The sequence below is a fragment of the Eutrigla gurnardus genome (assembly GCF_963514095.1).
Source record: "Eutrigla gurnardus genome assembly, chromosome: 17".
Taxonomy (NCBI): domain Eukaryota; kingdom Metazoa; phylum Chordata; class Actinopteri; order Perciformes; family Triglidae; genus Eutrigla; species Eutrigla gurnardus.
Window position 1 is genome coordinate 1,471,272 of NC_139928.1, and position 18,223 is coordinate 1,489,494.

General features: G+C 46.5%; 1 protein-coding gene and 1 long non-coding RNA gene across 2 annotated transcripts in view; both read left to right on the forward strand.

Annotated features, from left to right (window-relative positions):
- LOC311027570 overlaps positions 1-18,223 on the forward strand; it is a 244,942-nt gene that overhangs the window by 23,690 nt on the left and 203,029 nt on the right. The window lies entirely within an intron of this gene.
- LOC311027565 (sclerostin domain-containing protein 1-like) lies at positions 6,162-10,116 on the forward strand (the record flags this gene model as incomplete). Its single annotated transcript, XM_084031626.1, has 2 exons — positions 6,162-6,348; positions 9,512-10,116. 2 exons carry the CDS (start codon positions 6,162-6,164, stop codon positions 9,919-9,921), a joined length of 597 nt encoding a protein of 198 aa, XP_083887752.1. The 3' UTR covers positions 9,922-10,116.

The window sequence follows — 18,223 nt, forward strand, 5'->3', positions numbered from 1 at the left end:
TACCATTTGTGGCACTGGCGTGGCGCCTATACGGCCTATGCCACAGGCCGGCCCTGGGGTAAGCCATAGAGGAGTGAGTTGCAATAGTCCAGACAGGATGTGACTAGGGTGTGAACAAGAATATCAGCACTGTCGGGGGAGAGGGATGGACGCAAGTGGGAGATGTTACGTAAATGGAAATATGCTGACCTGGTGACGTTATTGATGTGGGACTGGAAAGATAGCGTGCTATCCAGGATGACACAGATGAATTGTTGATGGTGATGGGGATTTATTTTGGATAGGGTGGATTTGGTGCCAATAAGGAGAAGTTTAGTTTTATCACTGTTGAGTTTGAGAAGGTTTTGGGTGAACCAGGTTCTGATTTCCTGAAGACAGTTTGATAGGGAGGTAGGAGGGAGGGACGTGGTAGGTTTGGTGGACAGGTAGAGCTGGGGGTCATCTGCATACAGGCCTGGACTGGGACAAAAATTCAGCCCTGGACTTTTTGGTCCAGACTGGCCCACCACAATCTGCGCGCAGATACTGTGCCAACTTGGCCCGTTGATGTACTGTACATATAATCACACAAACCCTTAATAACACTACTATTGTCACGGTTCAAAACACAACAGAATAATCTGGCCAAATGGACCCGGCTGAGACCGAGCACCTCCGCCACGCCTTGTCAGCTCAAGGAGTCATGGTGGGTCACCATGAGCAGGCGCTCCACGAGGTCATGGAGGCGCTTCGAGGACTCACCGTCCACATCACCCAGCTGGGCACCCGCTTGGACCAAGTCAGCAACCCGCTGACAAACACCACTACTGGACCTAACCCACCACCGGCAAATCCATCACCACCACCCGCGGCTCCAGGAAATAGTTCCCCCTCTTCCCGTGAGCCGTTCATCCCCATCCCAGCTAGATATTCGGGTGAGTTAGGCCAGTGCAGTAGATTCCTCCACCAGTGCTCACTAGTTTTTGACCAACAACCTAGTACTTATTCCTGCGATCGTGCTAAGATTGCTTTTGTTCTCAGCCTGTTAGAGGGTAGAGCGTCCTAATGGGCGGTAGCCACCTCCAAGTCCCAGGCCCCTTTCCTTAGTTGTTTTTTTCTGTTTTCTGCAGAACTTGTTAAAATCTTTGATCAACCTGTTCAGGGCAGGGAGACGGCTAGCCGACTTTTAGCTTTACTTCAGGGGTCTAGTTCAGTCGCTAATTACGCCATTGATTTTAGGATCTTGGCCGCGGAGACAGGGTGGGACGAAGTCGCACTTCAGGGGGTGTTTTTAAGGGGGTTAGCGGATAACATCCAGGACGAGCTAGCCGCCCGTGATGAAACTTCCTCCCTGGAGGAGCTAATCTCCCTAGCCATTAGGGAGATTAGCTCCAACTCCAAGGAACCCTTACCTGGTCTCAGCAGCCCCTATCCCTGTCGGTACTGGTGGACTCGGGCTCGGACGAGAACTTCATCGACGCGGGCACGGTAGACCGGGCTCACATCCCCACACTCCCTCTTCCGGTTCCAAAGGAGGTTTTCGCCCTGGATGGCCGGGTCTTAGCCAGGGTCACTCACCCCCCTCACACTCCTCCTGTCTGGCAACCACAGCGAGAGAATCCAACTGTTCATCCTCCCCTCACCCCAGTCTCCCGTGGTCCTCGGTCTTCCCTGGCTCAAACTTCACAACCCACACATTGACTGGTCTTCGGCACGGATTAGCAGCTGGAGCATACACTGCCACTCCAACTGTCTCCACTCGGCTGTTCCCCCCGGTGCTCCTGTGTCCCCAGCTCCTCCTGCACCGGTAGACCTCGCCGCCGTCCCCTCTGCCTATCACGACCTGGCGGAGGTTTTCAGTAAGGACCGGGCTCAGTCCCTACCACCTCACCGCCCTTACGACTGCACCATCGACCTACTACCCGGTGCTACGCTCCCGTCTAGCCGCCTCTACAACCTCTCCCGGCCGGAGCGTGAGGCCATGGAGGAGTACATCCGGGACGCCCTCACCGCAGGGTTCATCCGCCCATCATCCTCACCGGTGGGAGCAGGGTTCTTCTTCGTATCCAAGAAGGATGGTACACTTCGCCCCTGTATAGATTACAGGGGTTTGAACAACATCACTATCAAAAACAAGTATCCATTACCTTTAATTGACTCTGCTTTCGGTCCCCTCCACCAGGCCACCATCTTCTCCAAGCTAGACCTGCGCAGCGCTTACCATCTGCTGCGCATCCGGGAGAAGGATGAGTGGAAGACGGCTTTCAACACCCACCTAGGGCACTTCGAGTACCAAGTCATGCCATTTGGTCTCACTAACGCTCCTGCTGTTTTCCAGGCGTTGGTGAATGACGTGCTCCGTGACATGCTGAATCGTTTTGTTTTTGTCTACCTCGATGACATTCTCATTTTTTCTCGTTCCCCCGAGGAGCATCTTCAGCATGTCCGGACCGTCCTACAGAGGCTCCTGGAGAACAAGCTCTTTGTCAAGGCGGAGAAGTGCCAGTTCCACGCTACCTCGGTGCAGTTCCTGGGATTCATCATCGAGCGGGGGCAGGTGAGAGCTGACCCTGCTAAAGTGCGTGCGGTGATGGACTGGCCCATTCCTGAGAACCGGAAACAGCTCCAGCGCTTCTTGGGTTTCGCCAACTTCTATCGCCGCTTCATCCAGGACTACAGCCGGGTGGCGGTTCCACTCACCCGCCCCACCTCCTCCAAGCTCCCATACACCTGGTCATCGGATGCAGAGACGGCGTTCGCCAAACTGAAGGGGCGGTTCTCAACGGCTCCAGTCCTGGTCCATCCGAACCTGGATCTCCAATACTTGGTGGAGGTGGACGCCTCGGACACCAGTGTGGGGGCGGTGCTGTCCTAGAGATCCCCGTCGGACCAGAAGCTCCACCCCTGCGCTTTCTTCTCTCGCCGTCTCTCCCAGGCGGAGGGGAACTATGACGTGGGGAATCGGGAGCTGTTAACCGTCGTCCTCGCCCTGCAAGAATGGAGACACTGGCTGGAGGGAGCGGCTGTCCCTTTCCTCGTTTGGACCGACCATCGCAACCTTACCTACCTCCGCTCAGCCAAACGTCTGAACTCCCGCCAGGCTCGATGGGCTCTGTTTCTGTTTCACCCTCACCTACCGACCTGGTTCGAGAAACACCAAGCCCGACGCTCTCTCCCGCCAGTTCTCTCCTACGGATGAGCCAGACACTGATGAGCACATCATTTCCCCCGAGTGTGTGGTTGCTGCCGCCAGATGGGAGGTCGAACGCACGGTCAAGGAGGCGCAGCGCACCCATCCTCCACCGGACGGCTGTCCACCCGACCGGATGTTTGTTCCGGATCCCTCCAGGTCTATGGTCCTTCAATGGGGGCATTCATCGAGGTTGGCTTGTCATCCGGGTTTCGTTCGTCAGCGGTTCTGGTGGCCCTCAATATACGCTGACACCAAGGAGTTCGTCTCGGCCTGCTCCGTCTGTTCCCGCAGCAAAGCGTCCCACCGTGCTCCAGCCGGCCTGTTACGACCTCTGCCCATTCCCCATCGACCCTGGTCGCACATCGCCGTGGACTTCGTCACTGGACTGCCACCCTCGGAGGGACATACGGTCATCCTCACCATTGTGGACCGGTTCTCAAAGGCTGTCCACTATGTCCCCCTACCTAAGCTCCCCTCAGCCTTGGAGACGGCCAACCACCTGGTACACAATGTCTTCAGGCTTCATGGTCTCCCCCTGGACATCGTGTCGGACCGCGGCCCACAATTCATCTCTCAGGTCTGGAGGGCGTTCTGCTCGGCGATCGGGGCATCGGTCAGCCTCTCATCCGGATACCATCCCCAGTCCAACGGACAGACGGAGCGGGCTAACCAAGACCTGGAGGCTGCCCTGCGCTGCGTCTCCGCCAGTCACCCTGCCTCCTGGTCCACTCATCTTCCATGGGTGGAATACGCCCACAACTCCCTCGTCAGCTCTGCCACGGGTATGTCACCATTTATGGCCAATCCACCCCTGTCTGCATAGCAATGGAACTGAATGTTATATTGACGGAAAATATGGCCAAGGGTGAGGAGGTAGATGATGAACAAAAGGGGTCCAAGGACAGAACCTTGGGGAACACCAGAGGAGAGGGGGGAGGAGTGGGATCTGAATGATTTAAGTTGAACAAACTGAGTATGGCCTGAGAGATATGATGTAAACCAGTCCAGGGGTGTATCAGATAGTCCAAGAGAGGCTAGGCAGTTGATGAGGATGGTGTGGGAGATAGTGTCAAACGCCGCACTCAGGTCCAGGAGAATGAAAATTGTGAGAGGTCCAGAGTCTGAAGCCATAAGGAGGTCATTGGTTATTTTAATAAGAGCTGTTTCAGTGCTATGAAGGGGACGGAGACCAGATTGGAATTGTTCATAGAGACTATTGTGGGAGAGATGATCATGAATCTGAGTGGCAACTGTTTTTTCAAGAATTATTGAAAAGAAGGGGAGGTTAGAGATTGGGGGGAGGTTGTTGAAGTTGCTGGGGTCAACACCAGGCTTCTTGACAATGGGGGTTATTGCAGCTGATTTGAGGGGGGATCAAATGAATATTTGGTAATTATAATCAGGACTGTTGGTTGGTTAAAAGATTTTGATTTATTTATTATTAGAATGACTAACTATGTTATACCACATTATCTGCAAATGCTTTATCGTAGGCAACTGGACTTGTTTTAGGGTTTTGAAGACATTTCTCCTCTCATACAAGAGTCTTCTTCAGTAGACTCTCTGAGGAATCAAGAGACGTTTCACCTTCCAAACCTAAAGCAAGTCTAGTGACCTAAAGCTTAAATATGATCATGACCTGGATGATTGAGAATCTTCACATATACCATTGGAATTGGCACCTGCCTTGTTTTCCTTAACATATGTAAAGACATTGCCACCATAAGCTGATGTGTACAAATTCATCACAATGCAGGCAGTGAAGTTTGACACTGTAAATGTCCTGCAGGAGGACCCCCAGACTTAATTTCCCCCCAATGTTAATACAACATGAAGAATAATTAAAGAAATTGCATTCAATGCAGACAATAAGTCTACATTTGAGTTGATTGGGGTCGGTTCGGGACCTGGGTGATGGATGGAGGGCACAAACACCAGAATCTGTAGCCTATAGATTACTGCAGCTTCCCTCATCTCCAACTCCACATGTTAGATATCTGAAACACGGTCTGTGTTTAACATAAGATGTAAAGGACTTTCACAGCCTTGTTGTGTTGGTACTCACAGTCATGTGACCGCCGTGTACTTCCTTTAAAGTATAATGTGAGCAGTTTACTTCAAAAGTCATAAAGTGGTGTTCATTATGAAGATTATGGTGCTGAACAAAACATTCAAGTATCATAAATGTTTTACACAGAGAATAGTTTCTTTTTCTGTTTTATTATTTCAAGTGATAGGCCTACAATACAGGACAAAGTGAGACATAACAAGACCAACATAACAAGACCAGTGTGTGAGACAACAATGTAGGACAAGTACAAGTAAGCAGGGAGACATTTGTGTGTGCGTGTGTGTGTGTCTACGGCTTATATACAGTCGGTTCTCTCTTCATTATTTCATAGCTAGTCATTAGTGAAGCTATCATGTGACAATGGTGGACCAGCGCCTCAGGTTGACTCCATCTGATGTATGGGGGCAGTTTAAAGGACTGGACAAAGACAGCATTAGTGACTGGATTGCAGGAAACTAACCCATACACATCCTCCTGGTGAGGACAAAATCCTGATGTCACTGTATATGACAGCATGAATGTGAGAGGACAGAAGAGCATGCCCTCCAGTGGAACAATTGTTTCTTCCTGTAAAGAATGTGGAGTCACAAAGCACCAGTACATCCTGAACCCTTTCACGTCTGTCTATTTCAAAATAAGGGGATCCAGGTGATACTGCAGCTGTACCATCTGACTGTCTCCAGGTGATACTTCAGCTGTACCGTCTGACTGTCTCCAGGTGATACTACAGCTGTACTGTCTGACTGTCTCCAGGTGATACTACAGCTTACTGTCTCCTGTGATCAGTGATCCTACATTGTCTGCTGCTCGGTGGGCGTGTCCTGTTCCCACACTGGAGGATATATAAACCACAGCTGCTGCAGCAGGTGACTCGCTCAGGTGTAACATCAGCAGCTCCCACATCACTCACGCGCCGTCATGCTCCGTCCCACCAGCGGTCTCCAGCTCCTCGTGCTCCTCTTGCTGGCGAGCACGAGCAGCTCGGCTGTTCATAACGATGCCACCGAGTCGGACAACATTCAGGTCCGCGAGACTCAGCACGAGCCTGCTGATGAAGACACGAACGCGGCGAGAGACGGCGGGAGACGGCTGGCTGTGCGTAATGGTGAGTCCACGCGATGACGTACGGTGCATGAACTGTGTGTGTGTGTGTGTGTGTGTGTGTGTGTGTGTGTGTGTGTCAGGTGGGTTTTCATTTAGAAAGAAACGTTTCATCAAGTAAGTTAATATATAAAACAATATAAACAATAAACAAACAGAGACAATACAAACAAACAGAGACATTAAGTGAGGGATGATTGATAAATAACCGAACTCTACTTTCATTTTGATGATAATATGTTTGTACCTTCACTTAAGTAGTGCTTTGAATGCAGGACTTTCACATGCAAGGTCGGAAGGACGGAAGGAAGGAAGGAAGGAAGGATGGAAGGATGGGGGGAGGAAGGAAGGAGGGGTGGAAGGATGAGGAAGGAAGGAGGGAGGGAATGAAGGAAGGGGGATGGAAGGATGAGGGAGGGATGGAAGGATGGAAGGATGAGGGAAGGAAGGAGGGATGGAAGGAAGAAAGGATGAGGGATGGAAGGAGGGATTTATATATATTGTTGGCAAACAAATTAAGACACCATCCGTCTCCCTACATGATCGAAAGGTTGACAATTATTACAAAACACAACTAAATAGAAAATATCATATCTTCATTTAATTCACAGTAGAAAGTTGCATTAAATGATAAAATACAAAAATAACGAATGAGCAAATCCGAACTAACAAAATTAAAATGAAATCAATAAATGGTGAATAGTAAAAAAAAAAAAAAAAAAGAGGAAATGTGATTGTAGAATGTTTTGTCATCGTAACTACAGTATTTAAAATATATTCTTTCACTACGTAAGTCTATTAGGGTTTAGTTAAATTGTTTAGACACCGGCTGCAGGCATGCTAACGTTAGCTAACACTAGCTACAGCTGCTGTGATAACAATAGCTACAGCTGCCATGCTAACGCTAGCTAAGGCTGCTGTGGGATTTAGCTTTCACACTCTGATGGACGGTGAACTCTTTAGCTTGTAGATCCACGGTATTCTGTGTGTTCTAGACAGTGGCGGTCCTAGGTTTCATGACTCCCTGGGCGAACCTCACCTCCAGCGCCCCCCCCCCCCCCCCACACACACACACACACACACACACACACACACACACACAAATGGACCCCCCCTGCCCCCCTGTTCACAAGACGGTAATTCTCCGCGACGGTCGACAAGCGCTTCTGCTCATCTGTTGTTCATTCAGAGCAATTTTTTTATCATAACCTCATAAAATAAATATGCCATGTTTCTGTAACCAAAAAGTTTGTACACTTCTTGTATTTATCCGTTCAGAGAGAGAGAGAGAGAGAGAGAGAGAGAGAGAGAGAGAGAGAGAGAGAGAGACACACACACACAGACAGACAGAGAGAGTGTGTATGGTAGTAGACAGTGTAGATATACAGTTGAAATACACATATTTGTTTATCTACTCTTCACATTTATTAAATGTATTTTCTCTTCCTGTTTCCCAGTGCAAGTTTAGATACACAAATATCGCATTTGTCAATTGCGGTATTTTATTTTGAAAATTGCTTTAATTTTGAAAATTGACCGGTTTGTCTCGTGTTTCTTTGTGTGATTTCCTGCCAGAATTGACACGATCGCTCGCGGCACGCGCAAAAAAAAGAGCAGACGCCGAAACGATCGCTTCACGGCGCGGGGCGGCCGCGCCTATTCGCGGCGCTTCCGCGGACGGTGTGAACCAGTCTCTCTAAGCATCAGCAGACGCACCTTTTTTTTGTGCGGGCGCTCATGCCGCCCCTCCACGAATGCCGCCCTGGGCGGCTGCCCATACTGCCCATATGAGAAACCGCCACTGGTTCTAGACATGTTGACTTCTCCAGCTTTACATCTTTTATAAACACTGCAGCAGTGATGTCTGTGTGTCCGTGAATGCTACTGTTTCTGCTGCTCTGACGACTGTGAACGCAGCTTCATGAGCAACGCCCCCTGGTGACATAGTAGGCCTAGGTCCCTTGACAGACCAATGGTGCAACTTGATCAGTCAGTCATTGGCATCGGACCCATTGTATGAGGGAGGGATAAGTCCCACTCACTTTTTCAAATCATTACTTTGGAAATTGCAATTACATGTAGGCTTGGGCCAATTTAAACATTTTCAAACCAGTCTGATACTAAGCCAAAGACCAGACCAAACCGGTTATACCGACCTTTCCCACTAGGCGTCGCACTTGCCATAGCAGACCCTCCCAAGTGATTTGTTTTTTTTACACAGAAGATTCCGCCGTAATCACTGAAAGGAGAGTCAAAAATATGCCACAGTCGTCCATCCCTCGTCCACTTATCCTGCATTCAGGGTTCATGAAGCTGATCCCAGCTGACATCCATGATCGTACTGTGAATAAAAACTTTGCTTTGCGGCATAACGCTGCAACAGTGTCTCTTTTTACAAAACATCATGGCTTCTTGGAACAAGAGAGACGGATACGGCCCTGCAGGCCGTGTGATGTATTCCATGAGTGTCGGAATTCAAATTGGCCCGTTGCTTCAACACAAGTGAAAGTTGAACTTTTGCTCGTTGCATATTTACATGAGTCTTAAACCACAAGCGAAGTTGCTGTGCATCACATGTTGCTGCATACAACAGCGGTCTCATTCAAGTAACTACCGGCTTTTTATCTTCTTCGGACCGGTGAAACCGGATATCGGCCCAACCCTAATTGCTTGCAAGCATAAATAGATCATCTGAATTAGTCATTAAATCAATTTCTATTCTTTTAGCTTTTAATATTTGTAAATATGTGATCTGACAGGAGCCAACCACAACATGTACCCATATTTCTTTCTCATGTTATAGCAGGTAAATGTATACATCAGAATACAGGAAATAACATATGTAAATGTATGTAAATATGTTAATGTTCTGGGTAGGGATCCCAGACCTCCGATTAAATTGTCCCCTCCACATTTATTTTGCTTCCGACTCCAATGCAGTCAGTTACATACGTACTTACTGACTTCCTGACTGATTGACTTATTTACCCTGGTTTATAACATGCTTTCAGCTGAGACATCATGTGTTGACTTCATGTGTACAATCAGAGTGTCCCTTTTAATACCTGACTACTAACATGTGGACTCACATTTTAGCTAAAGAAAGAGGAGACACTTCCTGTATAAAATGGTATCGTATATCTAACTGAGTTCTCACCATGTCTCAGATCCAGACCAGAACCAGTTAGGTTGCAGGGAGCTGAGGTCCACGAAGTACATCTCTGACGGACAATGTACCAGCATCAACCCCATCAAGGAGCTGGTCTGTGCCGGGGAGTGTCTGCCGGCCCACCTGCTGCCCAACTGGATCGGGGGCGGGGCTTCCACTGGGAGGTACTGGAGCCGCCAGGATGCCCAGGAGTGGCGCTGCATCACGGACCGGACCAGGACCCAGCGGATCCGGCTGCAGTGCCAGGACGGAAGCTCCAGGACCTACAAGATCACCGTGGTGACGTCCTGCAAGTGCAAGCGCTACTCCAGACAGCAGAATGACTCAGGACACAAGGACACGTTTGTCCACAGCCGTAATCAGAGGAAACACCAGAGGAAGGCTGAACATGCTGAGTCCGACAACTAAAGGACACATCGATCCGCATCCGGAAGGTCATGGATGTTTCGAGGGGTGTATATCACAACCACATGTTTTACAGCATAGATTTCTCTCCCAGCGTAGATTGTTTTAATGATTAGGCCCAAAAGAGTTCCGAATGTTCAGATGGATATCTGACCGTAGGCTGGTAAGTAGCCTGGTGCCGTCCAAAGATCCCTGATTAACATGTTGTATCATGTTTGTTTCCTCTGGACACAAACACAGACATAGAAATTACTATTGGAACGATTTCTTGATGAGTAATACCGTATCCATCCACTCAGCACTGCTGTAGCCTCTCAGCTGCTTTAGTGGAGGTTGCCACATACAGGCACAATGGCACCAAATGAGATGAAAATAGCTCAAGCTTTTGTATGAGTCATATGCCCACTGAAAACAGTTCGATGTCCGTTCAACTCCCATTCTATGACATGGGTTAGGCAGTAAAGGTTATTAATGTAGTAATCTGCACCAGTTTGGTTTATTGTGTCAGGTAGTCTTGCTGCCGAGCATCTTCTAAACGTTATAGATACGAGACTTGTACTTTTTGTTATTTTCGTGGGTGTTGGAAACCAAAAAAGAAAAATGTGCGTGGGACAATTTAATGGGGTGTCTGGCGTCCTCTCCCCGAATATTTTAACAGTTATTTTTTCCTGTTTTTTAAAAAAATGTTTATCCATTTTAACATGTGGTTTGATACTTTGGGAATCAGAACAGCAGCAGGGAAGACGTGGTTTGGACTATCATTGATCTAGGCATACTCTCAACAAGCATGTTGATTGGATTTGACTGACAGTGGACATTTTGACAGGGTAAAATTGAGGGGGTCCAAAGGAATAAAAAGTGGCCCCATGGATACTGTAATTCATCCTGTGTATGTTATACCAAATGTAAAGTTAGATTTATACTAGATCTTAGTCTCATGTAATGTGTGGGTCAAGAATTATGGGTTTTTTTTCACAGTGAAGCATTTATTTTTGTACCAGAACAGTAAAAGCTTAATTTTTTATTTGTTTTGTCTGCAATAAATAATAACAATTAATGACAAATAATTGACAAGGCTGTGTTTGTGACATAATGATGCCAGACAGGCTGACTGTCAACAGGAAGTCCCTAATAACAGAGGCATCCGTCAGGGATGATGTTTTATTGTGAAGGGGAAACGTTCCCCTCCAGGCTGGCGGGTCTACTTGCTGCTGCAACATGTTCAGACTCTTTGTGGTTTTCACTCTGAAAGCTTTAAGGTCCGCAGTGAATAGAATCACCTGCAATGGATGACAGCAGGATGTTTAACTTGTCTCATCTGCAGAGAGAAAAGAGCTGATGTCCTCTTGTTAATGATATCCTGCAGGTTCCAAACAAGGAGACGTTTAGGAATGAACATATGACACCAGTAAGAATTCAAAATGAATACTCTCAACTTCAACAACACAATAACATGTTGTGGTTTTATTAGCAGTTTTAACAGCTTGTTCTGGCTACAGTAAGCATTGCAATACAGATTACACAACTCAGTCTCATGGTGGTTCAAAAAAAGAGTACAAAATACAAATACAATCTATTGGTTTTTGTGTACAGGGACACGAATTGTCCATATTGTTTTGTATCTCTCAGCACTTAACCGATGTCAATGTAAAATTGTTTAGAAATCTTTTTAATTGTGGACACGTGAATTAAACATGCATGTGACTATACAAATGGCAAATGGCCTCATTTATAGATCTGTGAATATAGCACTTTATGACGGTTTGGGTTTTTTTTTTAATATGGTGGGCGCCAGCCAGGTTTCTCTCCTGGCATTTAAGATCAGTCAAAAAGTCCCCAAAACACACCATACAAGGATGAAACCTAAAATAGTACCACCCTTTTTAAATTAAATCTCATTGTGTTAACTGGAACAACAACAACGGGGAAAAACAACACATGCAACAAAATCATCAACCATAAATTAAGGAGACCACAAAATAGGTTCTTCTTTTGAAAAAATAAAGTTTAGTTCAGTTTTCTTCAAGCAAAATCAGTTCATTCAAATTATAGGTCTTCAAAAATAAAGTTCAGTTTAGTTTCTTCAAAATAAGACCAGTTCATTCATTTCATAGTTTTTTCAAAATAAAGTTTCTCAAACAAAATAGAGAAGAAAAGAAAAAAAAAACGTCAGTTAAATGAAATCAGGGGAAAAAGAAAAGACGTCGGTCTGTACTCACAGTCAGTCAGTCAGTCAGGTATTATTGTCGGGTTTGGATGGGTGAATGACGTCGTTCTCCAGCTGATTTTCCGGTTTATATCCTTGTGGGGTTGAGAGGATGATGAAGGGATGAAAGGTGACGGGAGGCAGTTGCGGAGTGGTGACGGATGCGGTCGACGAAAAGAACAAAACACGGACTAACTGCGTGGTTCTATGTCGCGCACTGAGCCTTGCTCCGGTTCCTCCTACTCTCTCTCTCTTTCTCTCTCTCGAAATGACTCCCGGAAAACACTTCTCCCGCCGGCTTTTTCAAAGGGAAACAAGCGTCGGTACTAGTTCCGGTTCCGGCGAGCGTCGGCGTTACCCCGAAATTTCCAGGTTGTCACACTCCCTCCCCCTTGAGAAAAGCCGGAATTATTTCCTAATTTATGGAGGCTGTCAACAATTTTTCCTGTCTCCTGTGTCCAAAGCAGAGGTAGGGAAGCCAAGGAAATCTTCCTCATCACTGTCTTCATGAAAAATGTCAAGGACTTGTTGACGCTGTTTCCGGTCCAGCTCTTCTTCATAATCCTCCGACAGGAAAGCAGCACGGAACTGCTCATGAAATTCTTTCCAAGTGTGTATTTTATGACGTCCCACGTCCCACCAGTCTCTTGCAGTCCCATGAAGCACATTACGCAAGGTGGCAATAAGCTCATCATCAGAGAGCGGATTGAGAGCCAAAAAATCCTCACATCTTTCCAGGTATCGAAGTGGATCAGAAGTGTCATCTAGTTTACCAAATGTCGGAAATGGTAGCTTTATAGGGCTTTTTCCCATGAATCTGGACTTTATTTCCCCGTGAATGGTGGATCCTCCAGGTGAACAGAAATTTTCTTCTGGTATACCAGGTTGTATTGTGGATTGTAACCGGGGCCGGTTGGAACTGTGGGGGGATTTTTCTTCCAAGATAACCTCAGAATGGGTTTGAACACCTGTGTGCTCAACAGCAGTGGTAAGTTTAGTGGCCGTTATTTCATCAGTCAGTGTTTGCATTGAGTTTTTGCAATGAGAGAGCTCCTCCTCCAGGTGAGTTATAACATCAGACATTGGTGTGAGCACAGAGCAAAGATCTTTAACCAGGTCAGCATGATGGTGCTGTAACCTCCAACCAAGGGATGCATTAAACTGCGTTCTCAGATATTCAAGTTGCTTATCCATATGCCTAACAATTTCCTTTTGTTGGTCCTGAAAAAGATTCACAAGTGTTTTGGTTACATGTTCAGTATGAGCAGTGATTTCTTTTGTAATTTTCTCCATATTTTCCTTTAGTTCCTGTCTGTGGTGTTGCGGTTCGTCAGCCATTTTGTGAAGCTGCTTTTGAATCCCAGAGTCAGAGATTTCCTTTGGGAAAGAAGCCGCAGGCGGACCTCCTCCCTTTCCACTGTTGTCATCTGTCAAAACCGTATTTTGTGATAGTGGACTAACCAACTCAGAAAATTCACAAAGATCCATGTCCAGCAGAGAGTAAGTTGTTGCAGGCGCTTCCTGTGTACACACTGGTTCTGGCTGTGAAGACTCCATTTCCCACAGTAAAGACTCCAAATTGGTGGCCATTTTGTTTTCCTTTGTTTCAGACATGAGTAAATCGTTTTTTTCTTCAGCACAAGTGTGGGTTCTTTTTATTTAATTATTTCCAGTTTTATCTTTGGTCATTCAATGAGGTTTTTTGCTGTTCTTTGGGAATCAGAACAGCAGCAGGGAAGACGTGGTTTGGACTATCATTGATCTAGGCATACTCTCAACAAGCATGTTGATTGGATTTGACTGACAGTGGACATTTTGACAGGGTAAAATTGAGGGGGTCCAAAGGAATAAAAAGTGGCCCCATGGATACTGTAATTCATCCTGTGTATGTTATACCAAATGTAAAGTTAGATTTATACTAGATCTTAGTCTCATGTAATGTGTGGGTCAAGAATTATGGGTTTTTTTTCCACAGTGAAGCATTTATTTTTGTACCAGAACAGTAAAAGCTTAATTTTTTATTTGTTTTGTCTGCAATAAATAATAACAATTAATGACAAATAATTGACAAGGCTGTGTTTGTGACATAATGATGCCAGACAGGCTGACTGTCAACAGGAAGTCCCTAATAACAGAGGCATCCGTCAGGGATGATGTTTTATTGTGAAGGGGAAACGTTCCCCTCCAGGCTGGCGGGTCTACTTGCTGCTGCAACATGTTCAGACTCTTTGTGGTTTTCACTCTGAAAGCTTTAAGGTCCGCAGTGAATAGAATCACCTGCAATGGATGACAGCAGGATGTTTAACTTGTCTCATCTGCAGAGAGAAAAGAGCTGATGTCCTCTTGTTAATGATATCCTGCAGGTTCCAAACAAGGAGACGTTTAGGAATGAACATATGACACCAGTAAGAATTCAAAATGAATACTCTCAACTTCAACAACACAATAACATGTTGTGGTTTTATTAGCAGTTTTAACAGCTTGTTCTGGCTACAGTAAGCATTGCAATACAGATTACACAACTCAGTCTCATGGTGGTTCAAAAAAAGAGTACAAAATACAAATACAATCTATTGGTTTTTGTGTACAGGGACACGAATTGTCCATATTGTTTTGTATCTCTCAGCACTTAACCGATGTCAATGTAAAATTGTTTAGAAATCTTTTTAATTGTGGACACGTGAATTAAACATGCATGTGACTATACAAATGGCAAATGGCCTCATTTATAGATCTGTGAATATAGCACTTTACAGGAATGACTGACATTCACTCACAAATTCACACACCGACGGCGGAGTCAATCACAGCCAGCTCGTCAGGAGTGTCTTGCTCAGGGACACCAGGCCTCCTCAGCTAGGAGGAGCTGGGGATCGAGCCAGCAATCTTGCGGTTGCCAGCCAAACGCTCTACCTCCTGAGCTAAACCCCCCACTATACAAAGTGTTGTTGGTGACGGTTTCCCTAAACCTAACTAAGAAGTTTGGTCTGGTTTTTGTTGTTTCAACCTTGGTTTTAATTATGAAATATTTAACGCGTTAATTTTTAAACGAAATTAACGCAGCTGTGTTTTGTTTACTTCCCGTGGCAGCTGACGTAAGACCTATGACGACGTGTGCCGCAAAGCCGTTAAGGCTCGGTTATGCTTCCGCGTAGTGATCACGCAATGGCCACGCAGTTGCTTGGAGACCGTGATGGTTCTGCGTTGGGTTTACGTGTCGAAATGCAATTCAATGCCACACCGGTAGAGGGCGCTATTGTTTTTGTAAAGACTGACCGACCGACCGAGACTCTTGACGTATATCGTCGTTAGCCTCGTTATAGCCTATTTGTTTACCTTCCAGCTTTAAACATCCACAATTTTTCAGTGTTTTATTTCTTTGTGCAAAAGCGACAAGGTGCAAACAATAAAAGTATTAAAAGTTTAAATGGTGGTATTTATGAGTGGAAACCGGAAAAGCGGTCTCCAGCGGATGTAGTTAGCGGACCAATCACAGCCAATGCCGCTGCGTTGGTGTTGCGTCAGGCCCTTGCGGTGGATGTAAGGGGGGTCCGCAAGGACGTAAGGGGTCCGCAAGCCACCTTGCGTTGTGTCGACTGTTACGTTCCTTCGTTCTTGTCCAGGGGGGGGATAGGAACAGTACCACGACAGACCCAGGATTTAGACCAGACAAGGCGAATGGGTAACGAAAAATGTTTAATGAAACACTCACAGCTTGGTGTACACAATGCAGGGGAGGAAAGGAGGGAGGTGGAGTGCCAAAGGAATTAAAGTAATAAAACAAAACCAGGCCTAAACTAATCCCTGATCACAAAACAAAACTCTGGCTTCTCTAAAAAAAAAAAAAGGAGTTCAAAACAACAGTCAAAATTGATACATGGGTGGCAAATGCTCCACTACTAACCTGGTGTATCTAGACAATTTACACTACATGATGAAGTGTAGAGGGTACCCCAAACTTACCTAACTCCCTTCCCCCACCACACACAGTTCAACATCCAAACAAAACCAAGTCTGTCAGAGCTGAGAGAGAGAAGAGGGAGAGCTCCTCAGCAGGCTCCCTTTTATCGAGCCTCCCGTCAGGTGATTGGCCATGGCAAAATTAAGGTTCAAAGTAGGCGGTGGCTTCATGTCCTCCCAGGTGCAGCTCCTCCTGATCAGCACCTGGTGGAAAACTAGGGGAGAGAGCAGCAGAGGAAAACAACAACCTAATGCCCCTGCTGGGCATGTAACACCCCCACCCATATAAGTCCAAACACCTTGTGTTTGGAACAATACAAAATCTACAACTCTACCAACTATGCTGCACGTGAAAGTGCATCAGCGATAATGTTTTCAGAGCCCTTTTTATGGCTGATTTCCAGATTGTAGTTGTGAACAATCAGGGACCAACGCATGAGACGATGGTTATGGTTGTACATGCGATGAAGGAATATCAGGGGGTTATGATCAGTAAAAACCTTGATAGGCTTTTCACTCGACCCCAGGTAAACTTCGAAATGCTGCAGAGCAAGCAAGAGTGCCAGAGCTTCTTTCTCGATGGTGGAATACTTAAGTTGATGTTTATCAAACTTACGAGAGAAGTAACTCACTGGGTGATCGATGCCCTGGTCATCCTCTTGCAGAAGCACGGCCCCAGCCCCAACTGCACAGGCATCTACTTCCAGCTTAAAGGGGGAGGTGAAATCTGGAGCAGACAGAACTGGAGAGCAACAAAGAAGACCTTTCAGACTGTCAAATGACCGTTGACACTCACCAGACCAGACGAAGGGCTTGGATGGACTAGTTAAGGTGGTCAGTGGGGCTGCCACAGAGGAAAAGTTTCTGCAAAACCGGCGATAATAACCAGCCATCCCAAGGAAGCGGCGCAGCTCTCGTCTGGTGGCTGGTACTGGAAACTCCGAAATTGCAGCGGTTTTCACATCTGCTGGACACACTTTTCCTTGACCAACCTGCTGACCCAGATAAACAGTACCTTTCCCAAACTCGCATTTGGCAAGGTTCAGTGTAAGAGATGCGGCAGATAGGCGCCTAAAAACCTCCCTCAGTGTTTTTATGTGGCTAGCCCAGTCATCAGAATACACCACAATGTCATCCAAGTAGGCCTTACAGTTGGAAACATTGCCTAAAACCCTATTTACTAGCCTCTGGAAGGTAGCAGGAGCGTTGCATAGTCCAAAAGGCATAACTGTGTATTGTAGGAAGCTGTCAGGGGTGGCAAAGGCTGAAATTTCCGAAGCCTGGCGGGTTAAAGGAACTTGCCAATATCCCTTTAACATATCGAGCTTGCTAACATACTTTGCAGGTCCAATTTCATCGATACAATCGTCGATGCGAGGTAAAGGATGAGCATCAGGGACAGTGACGGAGTTTACCCTCCGGAAGTCAGTACAGAATCTTGGGCTTCCATCAGACTTGATATCTAGGAGACAAGGAGAGCTCCAGGAACTGCAACTCGGTACTGCAAATCCATTCCGCAATAAATATTCAACCTCTTTTTTTCATCACCTCCCTCTTCGCTGGACTAACCCTATAGGCCCGCTGTTTTATTGGCAAAGGGTTTGTCAGAACAATGTCATGTGTGATGACCGAAGTCTTGGAGGGAATATCACCGAAAAGGCATGGAAAGTCATGTATGAGCGTTGTGATGTCAGTACTCCGGTCACCATGGAGATGAGACAAATAATGAGGCAAATCAGACAATTCCTCAGTGTTGCCAAGTCTAGCTCCCTGTGGTGTAGCGTTACGCATCACCAAGCCATCGTCAGCAACAGAAGTCGTCACCTCAGAGAGCGAAGCCATAGGTGAAACGGTGTGGGCAGTAGGTGGCCCCTTTCCATCCTCTCGTGGGTGGTACCGTTTCAGCATGTTAACGTGACACACTCTTGTCTGTCGCCGGCGGTCAGGGGTTTTGATGACGTAGTTCGTTTCACTCACTTTGCTCTCCACCACATAAGGACCTGAAAATCTTGTTGAAAGAGCAGAACCAGGTATAGGTAAAAGAATCAATACTTTGTCTCCTGGTTGAAACTGGCAAGCAACTGCTCTCTGGTCATGGTGTTTCTTCATCTTCACTTGAGAAGAGGTCAGTGCATCCCT